At 44.6% G+C, this 19,211-nt stretch overlaps 1 protein-coding gene across 1 annotated transcript in view; it reads right to left on the bottom strand.

Annotated features, from left to right (window-relative positions):
• The window catches only part of LOC126233490 (odorant receptor 43a-like), a 112,407-nt gene extending 105,148 nt beyond the window's left edge, over positions 1-7,259 (bottom strand). Inside the window, exon 1 of the mRNA XM_049942867.1 lies at positions 6,981-7,259. Within this exon, the coding sequence (XP_049798824.1) occupies positions 6,981-7,259 (279 nt within the window). The remainder of the gene's footprint in view (positions 1-6,980) is intronic.
• Positions 7,260-19,211: the final 11,952 nt, after the last annotated feature.

Here is a 19,211-nt window from a genome sequence, read left to right as displayed (position 1 = left end):
CGAGGAGCCATCTATGAGTGTGGGACGTGTGATCAGTACGCCGGCAATCGCTTCAGCCGTGAATCCTAATTATGCCGCTGCTCCTTTATTCAAGTTGGACTTGCTAAGTGAACTCCAGGAAGCGTATTCGCCATTGCGAATGTGAACGACCATAGGCTGTACATTGGAATTACGACGATGAAAATTTGTGCCGGCCGCGGTGGTCTCGCGGTTCTAGGCGCGCAGTCCGGAACCGTGCGACTGCTACGGTCGCAGGTTCGAATCCTGCCTCGGGCATGGATGTGTGTGATGTCCTTAGGTTAGTTAGGTTTAAGTAGTTCTGAGTTCTAGGGGACTGATGACCACAGCAATTGAGTCCCATAGTGCTCAGAGCCATTTGAACCATTTGAACCATTTGATGAAAATTTGTGCTGAACCGGTACTCGAAACGGAATTGCGCGCTTTACGCGAACGGACGCCTTAACTGCTTCGACTAACCTCGCTTGAATCACGGCCGCCCGACCAAAACTTCCATATCTCGTCGCCTGTATGACACAACCTGCACTCGTACTTTATGTACGAGGGCTATTCCGAAAGTAAGGTCCGATCGGTCACGAAATGGAAACGACTATGAAAATCCGATAAAGCTTTGCACAGATGTGTTGGGTAGTGTCTCTGGTATAACCCCAGTTAGCATCACGTCGCTCTTCTCATTTCTGAGCTCGCAGTGAGTGCGTAAAGATGTCTAGAAAATAGTGTCTGCCGCCAAGTACGGGGGCCTGGTGAGAAATTTCCCCTGAAGCTATGCAGCTAACATTACATAACTGTCGTGCTGTTTCGTCTTCAAGACAATTCTCAGCCGCATTCTGCAGGGGCAATGAAGATGCTCCTGCATCGTTTTCAAATGGAAATGTGAGATTACCCACAATACAGCCCGTAATTGTCTCCCTCTGAGTTTCAGCTCAGGTCACATGAACCGCTGGTTATGAAGACAACATTTCGGCACAAGACAACGAGCCGTAGGCCAGCGTAGAGAATTGGCGGAGAGCACTGGCGGCTGCCTTCTATAGCGAGGGTATGGGAAAGTTGGTACAACGCTACGATACACGTCTAAGTCGGGTCGGCGACTATGGAGATAAGTAGCTGCAAGGTGTATCTAACTGTTGCAAATAAAACATTTTTGATATTTACCGTGGTTTCCATTTCGCGACCTATCGGACCTTACTTTCGGAATAGCCCTCGTATATTCCATCAAGGAAGTACATATGCATTGAGAGTTGAGGCCTCGGTATTGGAGAACAAATACGAAATAGTAGTTGCCGATTTCCTTCCCCATTCTTCCCTAATCCGAGCTTATGCACCGTCTCTAATGACCTCGTTGTCGACGGTACGTTAAACTCTAATCTCCTCTTCCTCCTCAGTTTAGGTCTGGCCGTGATTCGCGCTCGTATGGCCGAAGGGGTTAGGAAAGGAACATTACGTCATGTTTCTCAATAACACAGGCGCTGTTGTTTGATAAGCGATCTCTGTACCTCAGAAAAAAATATGAGGACGTACCAGGTATCAAAGCCAGGTCCTTCCTCACCAAAGGCAACTGCGATAACAATTCAGCTACGGAGGTGGTCAAGATATTAATCTAATGTAGATATTAATGTAATACAATGTTGTTATTAATGTAATGAATGATAAATCAGTATTTAGCTTTTCTGAAACGTCGTTTGCCAGAAAAAGACAGAAAATGTTAGTAGGCAGATATTTAACTACACCCTAAAAATGTGTTGGAAGTTCAGATGAGACTCTAGTAATACGGGGTGTTAAAAAGTTCCGTATGTTTGTTAGACGCGCGTGCCGTATGACGCAGTGAATATACCGAAATGAAACTCAGTGAAATACAAGTAATTAATTTATTGGATATTCATTTTTACTTACAAATTTTCACATTAAATGTTGAAAGTGACCCCCTGTTGTTGAATACACAATTCCATTCGTCTAATCATGTTTCCAAACACAAGCTGTAACATTTCTGCTGTAACAGAAGCAGTGAAAGTGGATATTTCAGTTCATTGATGGATTTTGGACGGTTTTTATAGACAGTTGCTTTCGCTGCACCCCAGAAGAAAAAGTCAGGTGGTGTTAGATCAGGCGATCGTGGAGGCCAAAGTCCCTGTGAAATTATGCGATCACCAAAAACGTCAGCAAGCAGTGACATTGAAACGCGAGCTGTATGCGCGGTTGCACCATCTTGTTGAAAATAACCATTCAGTATTTCACTTAACACAAGTTCTCCTATGAATGGGTACAGAATATCACTGCAGTATCGTTGTGTGTTTATTGTTTCGTTGAAAAATATAGGACCAACAATCCGACGGCTAGAAATTGCAGTCCCAAATTCCTTTTTTCACAGAATGAAGTCGTTCCTCATGAATACACAGTAGATTTGCAGTACTCCACATACGAGAAATTTGCGAGTTCATGTACCCGGATAGATGAAACCAGGCCTCATCAGTGAAAAACGTTTTGTTAAGAATATCCCTTCCATTTTGTTGAACGAAATTTTTGAACCATTGATAATAATGCAGTCTCTTGCCATGATCAGTATTTTTCAGTTCTTGCACGTCTGTCACTTTGTATGGGAAAAGTTCTAATTTTTTCGTTACAGCTGTGTGGGCCGTTCCGACACTAACATCGATTTCCTGGGCGAGTTTTCTTACTGACTTGTTTGGACTCATGGACATTTTATCGGAAATATTGAGTAGTTTATCCTCAGACAAAACGTTAGGACAACCACTTCTCGGTGCATCTGTCACTGAACCCGTACTTCGAAATTTGTTAATCAAATCTCGCACAGTTTCGCGATGTGAGAGTGTTGTCCCCGGGAAAACTGAATTAAATGTTTGACGAACTGAAACTGTGTATTTACCGCCAGCTTTGAACACTTGTTTAACTAAAAACACACGTTCTTCAATGGTTTGCATTTTAGCAGTGACAAAAACGAAACAAACGAACAAAGGAACTAAAGTTAAACGTTCACGTCAACACGTAACGACAAACACCAACAATACTACTGACGCTGGCTGAGATAAACGAAACAGTGGAATGTTGGGAGAGTCCACTTGAAAGAAAGTAACCCAAGCAGGCGAACAATCATACGGCATGCGCGGCTAGCAATCACACAGCACTGCAGAGAGACTTTTTTAACATCCCGTATACCAAAATATTACGTAAATATATCATCAGACAATAAATATGTTGATGTTAAACAGTCTTCATTATCTGTGTTGTGAAAAAAGTGAGGAGAATATGTGGATGTCACAGGCTGTTGACACTGGCACTTATACTCCTACTGCTTACACTCTCACAGGTAATGTCAAAGTTTGTCACGTTTTGTAATTCAGTATGTTACTATGAGATTAGAACATTTCGTATTTTAATGCACTACAGTATTAATATATGTAATTTCTATTTGCATTTGGGTTGAATCTGGAGCATTGTGTTCCTTATTTTCAAGCGGAGCGGGAGAGTGCTGTGGCTGAGAGAGTTCGTCCGCTACAGCTCTTGATCTGACCACTATTACGTCTGCTGTGCTGGCCAAAGGTCCTAAGAAGACGAACTACAAGGCGCCACGCATCTGCTGCTCTCTTTTTTTAATGTGTTGTACGGTTTCGTTTTCATGTGAAATGTTTGAAAAAGGTGGTGTGATGGTCATCAGCTGTGTTGTGCAGAATGTAATATTGAAGAGGAAATAATTTTACATTGCAACTATAAAGAAAGTCAATTTTTTCCGACTTACCTGCCTTATATTTGAAAACAGTCAGAGCGTTTATCTTTTTTAAAAAAATTGAGAAATACATAAAACAGACTTCTTGGATGAGTGACAGAATTTACTGGTCTTTCAAGCATATTACATTAATTCTAAAACATTTTTCAGTTCGTGACGATGAAGTTTGGTTTGTGGGGCGCTCAACTGCACGCTCGTCAGCGTCTGTACAAAGTCCCAATTTTGACACAGTCCAATTTTTACACAGTCCAATCTAGCCGCTGTCACGAATGATGATGATGGTGATGAAATGATGATAACAACACAAGCACCCAGTCCAGGGCACAGAAAATCCCCAACCCGACCAGGAATCGAATCCGGGACCCCGTGATCCAGAGGCAGCAAATGACGAGGTTGGTATAGCAACAGGTACGTACGACACGAAGAAACAAGCAGTGTTGGTTGCAGTGTCAAATTTTTTTGTGATTTCCCAATAACGCATTTCACCTTTATTTACGCACCTTCGCACTGACCTACGGCAGAAATAGAAAATTTCATAATAGTGGCGTGACTCCATTCAGTGTGACTGAATTGCCAAGAAAATAAAAGAACTTACTGATATTTGGTAGCGACGGGCACATGGGATACCGCGTATAAAATATCCCAGCAGGTAAATGTGTCTTGTCAAAGCTTTAAAAATACTGCACGGTGTTCTGTAAAATATAATAAAACAGAAGATGACACAAAGGTATTTTAAAAATGTATGTGACCCGCTTTGTCGCTAAATCGACGACCCCCAACAAAAACAAGAAGTAAGTTGTGGATTGGCATGTGGCGCAGTCCAATGTAAACCAAAAGGGATCAGGCCTACAGCAAACATTAAACCATAAACATGCCGGACGTGTAGTGCGTATTCTGCCCATAGAGTAAAAAAATATCTATGGAGTGATCATAGCCTACTGCGCTTGTTCTCAACATCAAACCAGGCTAGTCACGTGGTAATTGGACGTCGCTGCTTGTCTGCAATTTGTGGTAACAGCGAAACTTGTGGTAACACGTATTCACCTGTTTTTACATACGTTTCTAAACTTTTTCGTAGTAATAACAGCCATGGTGTAGTGCTCTTATTACTACGGATGTAAAGAGAAGTACGTGAAAGGAGGACCAGTTACTTTTCATAAGTATGTACAAAAAAATCTCTAATAGTGAATATCATATTGATGTGAAACGCTTTATATATTTAAAAATATCGAGAAGCGGTGTTATAATGTCTTGCATTATAGAGCCAATTTCTGCGGGTTTTTTTTTTTTTGCCCATGTGTTTACGAGAGAAATGCTACATAAATTTGCAAGTGCATTTAAGCTGCCAGTCAGTGTTTACGTATTCGTGCTATGTTCATCTGCAGATGATGCATCGGCGCCCATACAGTATCATTGTGACGTAATTAATTAGAACGGAGATTCGACAACATGAATAAGTGCAATACAAAACCTAGAAAGGTATTATTCTCTGTCACTTCTTTTCCCGCAACAGAAAAAACGTAAGTCGAACTAAACTATAATACTGTGGCGAAAAACCACAATACCCTTGCTCTTGACAGCTTTAAAACTATTACAGTTACAGGTATAAAATTGTTAAAATGTCTATAAAACGCATATACAAAGTTTCAGGATACTTCTGAATGTGATCTATCTGTTCTAGCGAAGTAATAACATTCAAAATACGCCAAGCACTATGCAGACTAACATGCGCCGCCCCAATACCACATGACTTGAGCAGCAGGAAATGTTGCAGACAGATTTCTCGTTCTGCGCATCGGAATGCTCACTCCATAGATGCTTATACTCTATGATTCTAGCAGAACACACCACACTGGATAAGATAACGTACAAGGCCTCTAAGATTACTGTACGTAGCTCACGGCAGGTGGCGCAAACAGGTTGTGAGCTTCAATAGTGTTCAATTGCTAAATCTTTTCGTAACAACAAACCATAACAGATATTATAGAACAATGGCGTTCTAAAAATTGATGATGAATTGCTTACATTAACAGCCAGAATAATCAAGGTGAATAAAAATTAAAAACTAAAATAAAGCAATCATTGTAGATCGTACCACTCGCTCCTTCCACCTCCTTGATTTCTCCCATCTACGCCCCCCCCCCCAAATTCTAGAAGTCTCTCCAGATCCTCAAGCGCCGTGCTCTCTGCCTCGCCTTCCGTATACACCTCCCGTCCCCCACGCGGATCCTCTACGACCTGATTCCTTTCCCCCATCTGCTCTGATTCCTCGAACATATCCGCATACTCTACACCTCCCGCCGCCTTGATCTCTCTCATCCCCTGATTGCTCCTCTCTTCTCTAACCCTCGCCCTCTGCCGCGCCTTCACTGTTGTGTCCCCCCTACCCTCCATCTCTACACCCTTCCTTTCCCAAGGTGGCTTCCATTGACTCCCCCTCCCAAATGTCTTCTCTCCATCCATTTATCCCTCCTATCAACTCTGATCCTCACCTTCCCTCCCTTCCTCTGTCCTTTTCCCAGGCGCCCTCCCACCCCCCTTCCATCCTGTTTTTTCCCCACCTACCCTCTCTCTGCGTCCCTTCTCTCGCCTGAGCCCTTTTGCATTCCCCTCCTCTGCCTTTCTCCATTCCCTCTCGCATCTGCCCTGCCATCCCCCCCCCCCTATGAGTCCTCTCCCTCCATCGATTGTCTCCCCCCCAACTTCGTTTTTCCTCTCCTTCCCCCTTTTTTCCCATCATCTGTCCATGTCCCCCCTCCCCCCATCAACCACTTGGCTGTGGTGTGTCATCTTCGAACCGACTTTTTAGTGCAGTGTTTCCAGTGAGTGTTAAGTGTTGTGCGTCTTTTCCAAAGTGTTGCAAATGGAAATCACACTGTCGCTGGGTGTGATTTTTATACTTGTGAACAGAAACCAGACTGTCACCGTGTTTTTTCAATTGTCTGTCTACTGTTTTACCTGTCTGCTTCCTGTGTATTTTATTAGCATTGCTAACCCTTTGTTTTATGTTTAAACTTTCCACAATTTTCCGCCATTTCACAATTTAAGTCACTGTTTTATCGCCTGCTTTTATTGTTTATTATCCTCTTCTTATGTTTTAAAAATTCTGTAGGCTGAAGAGCGGCATACTAAGCTGCTGCCAGCTCGCCCTCTTCGGGGGGGAATCGAAAATCAATAACGAAAAACAAACAGTGCCGCTACGACGACAACATAGATGACGTACCTTTAACGACACACCTCCCATGCCACAGAAGAGAAAGACGTTGGTGGCGAACAGATCGAGACTGTCGAAGTGGCAGTTGAGAAAGTTGCCGGCGAGAGTGACGGGCAGCACGAGGTGCGCCACGGTCAGCAGGCTGGCGTGCAGCCACGCCGCCACCCCGCGCCACACGTCGCCGCCAGTGGCAGGGCCGGCCGGCTGTGAGGGCCACAGCCCCAGCCTGTGCAGGCCCGCGAAGCAGGGGCACAGGTCAGCGCCCACCGCCAGCGCCTTGCTCTGCATCTGCGGCCCAAATGCCGACGCACACTTGTGTAGTGATCAGTTGCACCGTCACACAGCCTACACTGTGCACAGAAGTGCTAATGCACAGCCAGCTTCCCAGTGACCACCATTTTGGGCCCACTGTGCTGCTCCTCATACACTGACCACTACAGTACATACACTGAGGTGACAAAAGCCGTGGGATACCTCGTAATATGGTTTCGAACCTCCTTTTGCCCAGCGTAGCGCAGCAACTCGACGTGAGAGGGACTCAACAAGTAGTTGGAAGCCCCTGCAGAAATCTACATCTACATTTATACTCCGCAAGCCACCCAACGGTGTGTGGCGGAGGACACTTTACGTGCCACTGTCATTACCTCCCTTTCCTGTTCCAGTCGCGTATGGTTCGCGGGAAGAACGACCACCGGAAAGCCTCCGTGCGCGCTCGAATCTCTCTAATTTCACATTCGTGATCTCCTCGGGAGGTATAAGTAGTGGGAAGCAATATATTCAATACCTCATCCAGAAAGGCACCCTCTCGAAACCTGGACAGCAAGCTACACCGTGATGCAGAGCGCCTCTCTTGCACAGTCTGCCACTTGAGTTTGCTAAACATCTCCGGAACGCTATCACGGTTACCAAATAACCCTGTGACGAAACGCGCCGCTCTTCTTTGGATCTTCTCTATCTCCTCCGTCAACCCGACCTGGTACGGATCCCACAAAGATGAGCAATACTCAAGTATTGGTCGAACGAGTGTTTTGTATGCCACCTCCTTTGTTGATGGACTACATTTTCTAAGGACTCTCCCAATGAATCTCAACCTGGTACCCGCCTTACCAACAATTGATTTTATATGATCATTCCACTTCGAATCGCTCCGTACACACACTCCCAAATATTTTACAGAAGTAACTGCTACTAGTGTTTGTTCCGCTATCATATAATTATACAGTAAAGGATCCTTCTTTCTATGTATTCGCAATACATTACCTCTGTCTATGTAAAGGGTCAGTTGCCACTCCCGGCACCAAGTGCCTATCCGCTGCAGAGCTTCCTGCATTTCGCTACAATTTTCTAATGTTGCAACTTCTCTGTATACTACAGCATCATCCGCGAAGAGCTGCATGGAACTTCCGACACTATCTACTAGGTCATTTATATATATTGCGAAAAGCAATGGTCCCATAACACTCCCCTGTGGCATGCCAGAGGTTACTTTAACGTCTGTAGACGTGTTTCCATTGAGAACAACATGCTGTGTTCTGTTTGCTAAAAACTCTTCAATCCAGCCACACAGCTGGTCTGTAATTCCGTAGGCTCTTACTTTGTTTATCAGGCGACAGTGCGGAACTGTATCGAACGCCTTCCGGAAGTCAAGGAAAATGGTATCTACCTGGGAGCCTTTATCTAATATTTTCTGGGTCTCATGAACAAATATAGCGAGTTGGATCTCACACGATCGCTGTTTGCGGAATCAATGTTGATTCCTACAGAGTAGATTCTGGGTTTCCAGAAACGACATGATTCGCGAGCAAAAAACATGTTCTAAAATTCTACAACAGATCGGCGTCAGAGATATAGGTCTATAGTTTTGCGCATCTGCTCGACGACCCTTCTTGAAGACCTGTGCTCTTTTCCAATCATTTGGAACCTTCCGTTCCTCTAGAGACTTGCGGTATGCGGCTGTTAGAAGGGGGGCCAAGTTCTTTCGCGCACTCTGTGTAGAATCGAATTGGTATCCCGTCAGGTCCAGTGGACTTTCCCCTGTTGAGTGTTTCCAGTTGCTTTTCTATTCCTTGGACACTTATTTCGATGTCAGCCATTTTTTCGTTTGTGCGAGGATTTAGAGAAGGAACTGCAGTGCGGTCTTTCTCTGTGAAACAGCTTTGGAAAAAGGTGTTTAGTATTTCAGCTTTACGCGTGTCATCCTCTGTTTCCATGCCATCATCATCCTAGAGTGTCTGGATATGCTGTTTCGAGCCACCTACTGATTTAACGTAAGACCAGAACTTCCTAGGATTTTCTGTCAAGTCGGTACATTGAATTTTCCTTTCGAATTCACTGAACGCTTCACGCATTGCCCTCCTTACGCTAACTTTGACATCGTTTAGCTTCTGTTTGTCTGAGAGGTTTTGGCTGCGTTTAATCTTGCAGTGAAGCTCTCTTTGCTTTCGCAGTAGTTTCCTAACTTTGTTATTGACCCACGGTGGGTTTTTCCCGTCCCTCACAGTTTTACTCTGCACGTACCTGTCTAAAACGCATTTGACGATTGCCTTGAACTTTTTCCATTGAGCTGTGCTGCCTCTACAACCGTCCATAATTGCGTAAGTGTTGCCAGTGCAGGATTTTGTGCAAAGGCAGACATTCTCGATTATTTTCCATAAATATTTGATCGAATTCGCATCTGGCGATATGGATAATCAAATCATTCGCATGAACTGTCCAGAATGTTCTTCAAACCAACTGAGGACAACTGTGGCCCGGTGACGTGGCACATTGTTATCCATTGTTGTTTGGGAAGTCCATGAATGGATGAAATTGTCTTCCGGTAGCTGAAAACATCAATTTCCAGTCAATGATCGGTTCAGTCGGACCAGACGACCCAGTCCATTCCGCGTAAACACAGCCCTCACCATTATGGAACCACCACCAGCTTTTGCCTCTAGGAGTGTGCGCCACACTCGAACCCTACCATCAGCTCTTAGCAACTGAAATCGGGATTCATGTGACCAGGCCAACGTTTTCCAGTCGTCTAGAGTCCAACTGCTGTGCTCGCGAGCCCAGAAAGATGGTACAGGCGGTGCCGTGCTGTTAGCAAAGGCACTTGCGTCGGTCGTCTGTTGCAGTAGCCCATTAATGCCAAATCTCGCCGCACTGTCCTAACGAATAGGTTCTTCGTACATCCCACATTGGTTTCTACGGTTATTTCACGCAATATTGTCTGTTAGCACTGACAACTCTAGGCAAGCGTCGCTGTTCTTAGTAGTTAAGTGAACGCCGTCGGCTATTGCGTTCTCCATGGTAGGAGGTAATGCCTGAAATTTGGTATTCTCGGGACACTCTTGACACTGTGGATCTCAGAGTATTATATCCTCTAATGATTTCGGAAATGGAATCTCCAATGTGTCTAGCTTCAACCAGCATTCCGCGTTCAAAGTCGGAAGCCTTTTCACGTGAAACATCTGTGTACAATTGGTAGCTCAGCCAATGCATTTATACCTTGTGTACGCGATACTGCGGCCATCTGTACATGTGCATATCGCTCTCCCGTGACTTTTATCATCTCACTGTTTTGTTGTTGTAGCTTTCATTCCTGAGACTGGTTTGATGCAGCTCTCCATGCTACTCTATCCTGTTCAAGCTTCTTCATCTCCCAGTACCTACTGCAACCTACATCCTTCTGAATCTGCTTAGTGTATTCATCTCTTGGTCTCCCTCTACGATTTTTACCCTCCACGCTGCCCTCCCATACTAATTTGGTGATCCCTTGATGCCTCAACACATGTCCTACCAACCGATCCCTTCTTCTAGTCAAGTTGTGCTACAAACTTCTCTTCTCCCCAATCCTATTCAATACTTCCTCATTAGTTATGTGATCTACCAATCTAATCTTCAGCATTCTTCTGTAGCACCACATTTCAAAAGCGTCTATTCTCTTCTTGTCCAAACTATTTACCGAACATGTTTCACTTCCATACATGGCTACACTCCATACAAATTTCAGAAATGACTTCCTGACACTTAAATCTATAATCGATGTTTAGAAATTTCTCTTCTTCAGAAACGCTTTCCTTTGCCATTGCCAGTCTACATTTTATATCCTCTCTACTGCGACCATCATCAGTTATTTTGCTCCCCAAATAGCAAAATTCGTTTGCTACTTTGTCTCATTTCCTAATCTAATTCCCTCATTATCACCCGGCTTAATTCGACGACCTTCCATTACCCTCGTTTTGCTTTTGTTGATGTTCATCTTATACCCTCCTTTCAAGACACTATCCATTCCATTCAACTGCTCTTCCAAGTCCTTTGCTGTCTCTGACAGAATTACAATGTCATCGGCGAACCTCAAAGTTTTTACTTCTTCTCCATGGATTTTAATACCTACTCCGAATTTTTCTTTAGTTTCCTTCACTGCTTGCTCAATATACAGATTGAACAGCATCGGGGAGAGGCTACAACCCTGTCTCACTCCCTTTCCAACCACTGCTTCCCTTTCATGTCCCTCGACTCTTATAACTGCCATCTGGTTTCTCATCTAACTGTATAATTTCATTTTTCACTGTCAATAATTGATCATCTCAATGTATAATTTCATAATCAATTATTGACTATTGCAGCAAATTCGATTATATCTAGCAATACACTCTTTGAACCTAACCTAAACTGATGTAACACTTGTTCACTCAAGGTATATATATACAGGGTGGTCCATTGATCGTGACCGGGCCAAATATCTCCCGAAATAAGCGCTATCGTTGGCCCGCTAGATGGCGCTGCCATAGGTCAAACGGATATCAACTGCGTTTTTTTAAAATAGGAACCCCCATTTTTATTACATATTCGTGTACTACGTAAAGAAATGTGAATGTTTTAGTTGGACCACTTTTTTCGCTTTGTGATAGGTGGCGCTGTAACAGTCACAAACATATGGTTCACAATTTGAGACGAACAGTTGCTAGCAGGTAGGTTTTTGAAACTAAAATACAGAACGTAGGTACGTTTGAACATTTTATTTTGGTTGTTCCTATGTAATACTTGTACCTTTGTGAACTTATCATTTCTGAGAACGCATGCTGTTATAGCGTGATTACCTGAAAATATCACATTAATGCAATAAATACTCAATATGACGTCCGTCAGCCTCAATGCATTTGGCAATACGTGTAGCGACATTCCTCTCAACAGCAAGTAGTTCGCCTTCAGTAATGTTCGCACATGCATTGACAATGCGCTGACGCATGTTGTCAGGCGTTGTCGGTGGATCACGATAGCAAATGTCTTTCAACTTTCCCCACAGAAAGAAATCCGGGGACGTCAGGTCCGGTGAACGTGCGGGCCATGATATGGTGCTTCGACGACCAATCCACCTATCATGAAACATGCTATTCAATACCGCCTCAACCGCACTCGAGCTATGTGCCGGACATCCATCGTGTTGGAAGTACATCGCCATTCTGTCATGCAGTGAAACATCTTGTAGTAACATCGGTGGAACATTACGTAGGAAATCAGCATACATTGCACCATTTAGATTGCCATCGATAAAATGAGGGCCAATTATACTTTCTCCCACAATGACGGACCATATATTAACCCGCCAAGGGTTAATGCAGCCGTGACTTATTAAGCTGACAGTTCGGTGATTTTCACATCTGTCAACGCCTGCTTTCTTTTGGATTGGAATTATTATGTTCTTCTTGAAGTCTGAGGATATTTTGCCTCTCTCATACATCTTGCTCACCAGATGGTAGAGTTTTGTTAGGCCTGGCTCTCCCAAGGCTGTCAGTAGTTCTAATGGAATATTGTCTACTCCTGAGGCCTTGTTTCGACTTAGGTCTTTCAGTGCTCTGTCAAACTCTTCGCGCAGTATCATATCTCCCATTTCATCTTCATCTATATCCTATTCAATTTCCATAATATTGTCCTCAAGTACATCGCCGTTGTGTAGACCCTCTATATATTTCCTCCCACCACCGAACTTCCCTAATTCCCACTATATCTAATTTTAACCTATCCATTTCCCTTTTCAAATTTTCTGACCTACCTGCCCGATTAAGGGATCTGACATTCCACCCTCCGATCCGTAGAACGCCAGTTCTCTTTCTCCTCATAATGACGTCCTCTTGAGTAGCCCAGCCCGGAGATCCGAATGGGGGACTATTTTACCTCCGGAATATTTTACCCAAGAGGACGCCATCACCATTTAACCGTACAGTGAAGCTGCATGCCCTCGGGAAAAATTACGGCTATAGTTTCCCCTTGCTTTCAGCCGTTCGCAGTACCAGCACAGCATGGCCGTTTTGGTTAGTGTTACAAGGCAGGTCGGTCAATCATCCACACTGTTCCCCTGCAACTACTGAAAAGGCTGCTGCCCCTCTTCAGGAACCACACGTTTGTCTGGCCTCTCAACTGATACCCCTCCGTTGTGGTTGCACCTACGGCACGGCTATCTGTATCGCTGAAGCACGCAAGCCTCCCCACCAACGGTAAGGTTTCAAGTTTCATGGGGGGAGCATAGATGGATGTCTTTATTGTGAACTCTGTGAACTGTATTTTCATAACTAAAAATAGAGGTAGCCAACTCTTTCCAGCTAACCTAGATGACTTATCAAAATTGTTTGCAATGTTGTTAGCCTCTGCATACTCAAATGCAATCTTTCGCAGCTGGATGCATGTAATGACATAGAACAGCTTGGCCATTGTAAAAACATGATCCCTAATCTCCATTTCCTGTCGAAAATGTTTGGTTTCTTCCAAGTTTTGGACCCTCGGTATTTTTAACCTTCATTCTCGTTCGCAATGTAGCTTCATGAATCCCGAAAGCTCTTGATACTTCTCTTATCTTTCTTCCAGATTTGATGGCATCAAGAGCCTTACAATGTTCCTCTTGCGTCCATTTTGCTTTCTGGGTTTTTCTTTTATAATATCTACCCATCTGAAATTTAAGAAAAAACCCTCGTTAGTATTGAAAATATAACCTGCAAGGGGGAATGTCACGCACTTCAACAGCTGCCTGGCATTACCCCACCGTAAGTTCGATGACTAACCTAAGCATAACTCGGCACCTAATTCAAATAGCGGGACAAATCTACGATTAAATTAAAGGTTTCATCTAGGGTTAGTAGTTGATATGCAAGAATTACATCAAAGCAACTTATAGTAGCACTTACCTTGCAAAATACAGCTGACCAAAATTACATGAGACACGCCGAAAATAAACAATACTTCACTGCTCCAACAATGCCACTGGAAAATGGCTGGCGTAAGCTGCATAGTAGTCGCTACTCCTGCCGGCAGGGTGTAGCACCAACTGGGAACAGCTTGCGCCATTCAAACTGCATAAATCAGCCTGTGTGGGGTTACCCACATGCGTGTAATTGCCCCACCTTCCCCTATGCACGGTTTCTTCCTGGAGGGTGGTACTGTTCCTCATACGCCATGCCCTAGCACCCTCTCCTGCCACAGTAATTGGTAATGTTGTGTCCGAATCACTTCTCTTGCCGATTCACCTTGTAGTGGATATGATACAGCGTTGTACACAGTGGTTCCGTATTAGAATCGACAGCTTGCCCACATGGTGTTTACTTACGGAAAGGCAAATGGCGACGGGCGGCGGGCAGCAAGGTTGTATCAGAAGCCCTATCGCCGACAACAACCACAGCTTTCAGTGTTTGCAACAGTGTATGGCCGTTTGTCTGAGACGTGGTCGTTTCAGGAAGCAGGAAATCATGAAACACGTATCCGAAATGTTCGGACACCAGTCGCCTTACAGGTCGGAAATGTCCGCGTTTCTTGCGGGTTTCTTCGCCTCCCCTGTTGGAAAAAGTGCCACTGATGATTCGAAGGGTTCTGCGGCACATGAATGGTGCTCCAGCCCACTTCGCCGCTAACGCCCGATCAAATCTCAATCGTGTCTTCCATGGTCGATGGAGCAGACAGGGCGTCCAGTTGCATGGCCTGCTCGTTTACCTTGTCTCAAACTGTGCGATTTCTGGTTATGTGTCTATCTCAGAAGTATCGTGTATGCAGAGCCCATTCCAGATGTGGAGACTGTGGTGTCACCGCCAGACACCACACTTGCTAGGTGGTAGCCTTTTAAATCGGCCGCGGTCCATTAGTATACGCCGGACCCGCGTGTCGCCACTGTCAGTAATTGCAGACCGAGCGCCACCACACGGCAGGTCTAGAGAGACGTACTAGCACTCGCCACAGTTGTACAGCCGACTTTGCAAGCAAAGGTTCACTGACAAATACGCTCTCATTTGCCGAGACGATAGTTAGCATAGCCTTCAGCTTTGCTACGACCTAGCAAGGCGCCGTATTCAATTGATATTGAGATTCTATTAATGTATCATCAAGAGTGATGTTCTACAAATGTGGATTAAAGTTAAGTATTCCAGAAGCTACGTACTTTTCTTTATAGCATTCATTACGTATCCTGTTTCAGACCTCACGCCAGCCTGCGTGAGTTTAAGCGCGTGCCTTTCGGCTTCCTCTCATTGTGTCTAGGCTGTCTTGTCTAGACACAACAAATATCAAATGGAACAATCACATAACATCAGTCTAAGGTAAAGCAGTTGACAGACTTCGGTTCATTGGTAATATATTAGGAGAGTACAGTCAGTTTACAAAGGAGAATGCTTATAAAACGCTCTTGTGACCCATCCTAGAATAATGTTCAGGTGTACGGGACACTTACTGATATGAGTGAGAGGGGATACTGAGCGTTGTATATAATGGAGGGCAGCACGAGTGGTCACAGTTTCGTTTGACCCGTGGAAGAACGTCACGAAGATACCGCAAAAACAGAACTGCGAGACTCTTGAATACATACGCAGAATGTCCCGTGAAAGCCTCCTTACGAAGTTTCAAGAACCAGTTTTGACTGAGGAAAGTAGGAAATCAGTATTTAGCACAAAATTTGGGTGGGAACGGGCTTCGACTCTGGGTTGTGCAGGTGTGGGCTTGTTTTTTAAAGACATTTATTAATACCTGAAGTATTTTCACACAAACACAATGACATCCATAGGATGGTAGACAGTTAATTGTAAATCAACAATATTCTGCCAAGAGCTAATGCTTATGTAAAAATATAACTCATGTAACTCAAATGTGATTCAGCCCATGTGCCACACAAAAGTATGACAGAACAGAAAACACAATATTGCACTGAGCAGTAGTTGTATGTTACGACTGGGCAGTCCTATAAACACTGTACAACAAATTAATAAAATCGCAACAGGATGTAACTGTTACTAAAGAGGTCCACCAGCAACTTACTACTGCTACATTTAAAGCTACCAATGGGACCTAGTGAACGGATAACAACAGCAACATAAAATTAAGAAAACTAACAGATACGAGCATGTACATTTATTAAACACCCTTTCAACCAGATAAAAAACAAAATACAGAACCCTCTCTTGTGTAACAGCTGAACATGAATATAATGAGAAGATAAGACACAACACAAAAATCACACCATCGCGGCCCCAAGACCACACTGGGCACTATCAGAACTTGTACTTCGTTGGTGCCCGCTTGTTGGCATATGGGGTGAACCACATTTGAGTTATACTGTATCAGTTAAGTCACACAGACACCAGAGTAAAATAGTTATCAAGTGGAACGATCACGTAACCTCAGTCTTAGGTGGAGCACCCTGACAGACTACAGTTCATTTGTAGTATATTAGGAAAATTGAGTCAATTCACAAAGGAGACTGCTTATTAAATGCTCATGTGCATGGGACACTTACTAAAGGGGACTGAAAGGGGACATTGAGTGTTTGTAATGAATATGTACATTGTTTAGGAAGGTTTTTATTTATTTTATTATTGTATTGTGCCAGCTTTTCAAAACTCTCACACTAGCCTCTGGCTGTGTTAATTCTACACACTACATGTCATACAATAGTCTCAATCTGCCAACTTGTCAATTGACTACTAAAGCACGCTCTTTAGTGTTCAGTTTATTACCGCAATAACAAAAACCACCCTTCCCTGCATCTGGTTGTGGTCACTTCTCTGACCACCGGCTAAAGGCGCATCTACCCACCAGGTAGGCGGTGTTCGCAACAGCTAAGCTTTGTTGACTGTTGTCTGCTGCCTAGCTGCTCGGCACACTAGGTTCCAGTTGACCTTTCGCCTCGGTTTTTGGTCGCCAGCCAACTTCCGTCCGGTCCAACTGTGGCCCTTGACCAAAACTTACTCCTGTCACACCTTATCCAACACGTGTCTGGACTGCGCCCTTTAGCAGGACCACCACCTACGTGTGACTCGTCCGCCGCTAACCAATGTGAGTTCCGGCGGTTGAAGTTCTCGTCGCTGCAGCGCTGATTGCCACATCCAGACCCAGCCTGCCTGTACGGACAGTCTCGCCCGCCAGGCCGATTGTTGGACCCGATGACGCACCAGCGCCCCCCCCCCCCCCCCCCCCCCCGCCCCGAGCGGCTTGGAGGCGGCACTGGCTTCCAGATGACGTCGTCTTTACCACTCTGTGCAGACGGCTAACTTTTTCCGTGTCGCGCTGCACCAGCTAGGCTCGGAGCGGCGCTGCTGCGGTTCAGGAAACGCCAACCGCGCACTCTCCCCAAGCTACGAGCACCAGAGAAATACCGACGTAGCTGGCTGAGCGCGCAGGAAGAGCAACGTGCCGAAAACTTAAAATCCTTGGCGCAAATACAACGTCCTACGTATCGCCCCCACAGGGATTGCGAAGAACAGGACTAGCCTAATTACAGCGCACACAGAAGCATTTGTACACCACTAGCTGTGTCCCCAGCGTTGTCCGGGCATATATTAGCTGGGTGCATAAATTCGTAGCGTATTTGTTTTGTGTGTTGGTCTTCCGGTTAATATGGATTTTTACTATCAAAAACAATCTTGATCACAATTTATTTATTACGGTGACCGGTTTCGACCACTACTGTGGTCATCTTCAGACCTACAAATATTTGTAACACATTGATCACTGTTCACTCCCACAATGTATTCAAAAGTAATTAATATGGGTTTATTTACCGATTTTCATCTTTATTTGTAGTTCACTGTTGCTGTTTGAGTTTACATATTGTCATTTTGTCATTAGGAGATAGCGAGTGGAGCACAAAGACCCGCGCGCATCTACAAAAAACCAAGCTCTGCAACTGATTGAACAGCGACTGTGTGGTGTACTGCTGTGTAACCATCACTGCTGACGAACCGGAATAAAAACTTGATAGTGGCGCCCCCCTGTCCCACTCGAGCGTATCAGATAGAACGTCAAAAATTTAAAAAAAAAATCGTTTTTTTCAAAATATGTTCATTTAGTAGCACACATCTTTCTGAGGAGTTTGATATGTAAAACATATATGTTCGAATAACTGTATGACATGGTATTTGGTCTTACGTGTGCCGAAGTGCAGTGCCACGCCTCTTCACACAGCATTCTTCTATCGAACGGCACTGTATTTCGCTCTGTCGAATTCAGACGGGTATATTTTGTAATGGAAGCCATCAAACCTACACTATGTGATCAAAAGTATCCGGACACCCCCAAAAACATACGTTTTTCATATTAGGTGCATTGTGCTGCCACCTGCTGCCAGGTACTCCATATCAGCGACCTCAGTAGTCATTAGACATCGTTAGAGAGCTGCATGGGACGCTCCGCGGAGCTCACGGACTTCGAATGTGGTCGGTTGATTGGATGTCACTTATGTCATACGTCTGTACGCGAGATTTCCACACTCCTAAACATCCCTAGGTCCACTGTTTTCGATGTGATAGTGAAGTGGAAACGTGAAGGGACATGTACAGTACAAAAGCGTATAGGCCAACCTCGTCTGTTGACTGACAGAGACTGCCGACAGTTGAAGCGGGTCGTAATGTGTAATAGGCAGACAGAAACGTTGTGTGGAGTGACGAATCACGACACACAATGTGGCGATCCAATGGCAGAGTGGGTATGGCGAATGCCAGGTGAACATCTGCCAGCGTGTGTAGTGCCAACAGTAAAATTTGGAGGCGGAGGTGTTATGGTGTGGTCGTGTTTTTCTTATTGTTTTGCGTGGCACTATCACAGCGCAGGCCTACATTGATGTTTTAAGCACGTTCTTGCTTCCCACTGTTGAAGAGCAATTCGGGGATGGCGACTGCATGTTTCAACACGATCGAGCGCCTGTTCATAATGCACGGCCTGTGGCGGAGTGGTTACACGACAATAACATCCCTGTAATGGACTGGCCTGCTCAGAGTCCTGACCTGA

The sequence above is a fragment of the Schistocerca nitens genome, chromosome 1 (assembly GCF_023898315.1).
Source record: "Schistocerca nitens isolate TAMUIC-IGC-003100 chromosome 1, iqSchNite1.1, whole genome shotgun sequence".
Lineage (NCBI taxonomy): Eukaryota > Metazoa > Arthropoda > Insecta > Orthoptera > Acrididae > Schistocerca > Schistocerca nitens.
This window is presented reverse-complemented; position numbering and strand designations above follow the sequence as displayed.